Raw genomic sequence first — 2,500 nt, 5'->3', positions numbered from 1 at the left:
TCTTTGCTGATGACTCCACCCTCTGCCGTACCATCTGTCATCCCTCAGACCGGCAAGCAGCAGCTTATTCGCTCTCTGTAGATCTGGATGAAATCACAAACTGGTCCAACACTCGGAACATGTCTTTCAATCCAGACAAATCTCACACTCTCACTATGTCTCTCCGAAAGGTTTTGGAAAACCACCCCCCCTCCCCCCACCCCATCTACTTTCTCAACAATCTTCTTGAAGAAGTCCTTTCTTTCGAGCTTCTGGGTCTCACTATCTGCCACGATCTTTCCTGGGAAAGCCACATTTCCAAGCTGGCCTCCAAAGCCAGTCGCCAACTGGGCATCCTTCATCATGCAAAGTCCTCCCTCGGCCCACCTGAGCTCCTGACAAATACAAAGCTTTCATATACAGCCTGATGGAGTACTGCTCTCCCCTCTGGGCTGATGCTCCCGCCTCACACCTTTCTCACCTTCACGCTGTGGAAACCAAGGCATTTAGGATCATTGGCATTTCCCACGATGAAGCGGAGTCTTTGGGTCTCTCACCCTATCTCCGCAGGCAAGTCGATGGTCTTTCTGTCTTGTCCGTGATCTGTCACTCCATAACTCACTGCTGCACCATCACTATGAATGCTGCAACCACAGTCACCACCACAGATGCCCACCACTGCCCTTTGGAGGTAATGGGGAACAATGGGCACCACATACCACATCGGATGCTTATGCTTGTATTGGAACGTTCTGGCATGTAGCTTTTGAATCTCAAGTGTGCACTTGAATCCATTCAACATCGTATGGATAGCCCTAGCACTCCGCTCAACTATGGCCCCCATTTGGTGTCGAGTGCATGTTTGTAGCCGGAGAGTGCCACCAGATACCCTCACCCCATGTTAATGTTGGAGATGAGTTGCGTGGCGAAGCACCGAAGCGAATGAGGCCATTTCCAATGCCAAGTCCTCACAGGTGTGGGGCAAACACTTGGGGAGGCGTCTGCGCACCAATGGGGGTGCTTTGAAACTTCTACCACTCTCCTGGTCCGCCTTTAGGTTCCTCCCTCGCCAAACAACTATAAAGCACCTTGCGAGGGGGAGGGAGAACACACACTTTTGGCTTAGTCGGCGGTGTGGGACGGAAGGAGGAGCTGAGCAGACGAACGGAGCAGGTGGAGTGCGGAGCGCTGGGTGGGCGACCAATTATACCACCGTGCTGAGCACATTCATTAGGGCCAAGCCAAAACACATTTATGGTGCAGTTGGGTATGACAGGGAAGGGTGGTGGGTGAGAGAGATAGAGAGATAGAGAGATAGAGAGATAGAGAGATATAGAGAGATAGAGAGATATAGAGAGATATAGAGAGATATAGAGATATGTTGGGGAAACAGGATTTGGAAGCAAACAAAGATAAGAATTGAGGCATTCGGCTTTCTCACGAGCGGATTCAGCTGTGTTGCTTTTTGAAGAGAGAGAAGGGATGGGCTGGAGGTGGAGCATACACCGAATACAGAGACCGACTTAACAAGGTGACACCAGCTTTTAGAGGAGAGAGACCAGTTTAAAAGTTCATTCTTGAAGTTGGACAGATGTGTTTAAGCTCTTCTGTGTGTGGACAGACACTTGTTGCAGGCTTTTTGTAATGCACTGAGATTGCCTTTAGTCAAAGTTGTTTCTGAGCAACTGCCTCTTCACAGGATTCAGTGTACCATGAGCGGAAAGAAGGGTAGGATAATTGAAGACGAGATGGGATTAATGTGTGCATGAGAGAGAGAGAGAGAGAGAGAACATGTGTCTGTGGAAGAATTCCCAGGCTGAGTTAACAGCGGGTGTGGTAGATATTATAGCAGACCATTCCTGAAGTGAGATGACTGATGTATGCAAATGAAAGCTGGGAAACTTTTAAAGATTTTTAACACCTCTTTCTAAACATTCTCACTTTCCACAGATGAATATCCTCCAAGCTTGTGCTTTCATTCTCAAAATTGTTTCCCTCGAAATCTACTACATGCAAAGGTACGTCCAAAAGTATCACTGCAGAGAATCCTATGTTTGGTACACGACTTGTATCATGTCTCGTGAATTGATGTGCGGTACCAAGTTGCAAAAGTCTCACCCTATGATCGCCCTCAGGCCTTGCACGGAGCTGTGTGCAGTTCTGAACAGATTGTTCGAGCTGCGCAGATACGAGCACTGGTCTATGTACATGCGCGATATGGCAAAGGGTGTTGCAAGTCTGGAGTGTGCTGGGGAGAACGTGCCCGAGGAGGTGGCACTCTTCACTGCCGCCTGGAGAACATTCCTCATGCTTGCTACCACTCATGTAACACAATGCAACCGCTCGTACAACACTAAAATTTGCGCAGGCAGACAAAATTTCCACCTTGTATGTGTGTAATTCCATGTTGGTTTAAAAAGCTCTTGCTTTTCTTGGCATCATGCGCTACAATTTTTTATAAATCATGTGATGCAACTATTCAGGGGTTTACTCTTCCTTTGTCATGTTGTAATGACATCTC

The 2,500-nt window shown here is 47.9% G+C and overlaps 1 protein-coding gene across 2 annotated transcripts in view; it reads left to right on the top strand.

Annotated features, from left to right (window-relative positions):
- The window catches only part of NUP188 (nucleoporin 188), a 117,637-nt gene that overhangs the window by 74,644 nt on the left and 40,493 nt on the right, over positions 1-2,500 (top strand). For both annotated transcript variants that reach the window (XM_085855651.1, XM_085855650.1), the window contains exons 30-31: positions 1,930-1,997; positions 2,115-2,304. In XM_085855651.1, the coding sequence (XP_085711777.1) occupies positions 1,930-1,997; positions 2,115-2,304 (258 nt within the window). The remainder of the gene's footprint in view (positions 1-1,929; positions 1,998-2,114; positions 2,305-2,500) is intronic.

The sequence above is a fragment of the Eptatretus burgeri genome, chromosome 14 (genome assembly GCF_056783735.1).
Source record: "Eptatretus burgeri isolate ZD-2024b chromosome 14, Ebu_testis_v1, whole genome shotgun sequence".
Lineage (NCBI taxonomy): Eukaryota > Metazoa > Chordata > Myxini > Myxiniformes > Myxinidae > Eptatretus > Eptatretus burgeri.
Note: the sequence above shows the minus strand (reverse complement) of the source record. Positions and strands in the feature narration are given on the sequence as shown.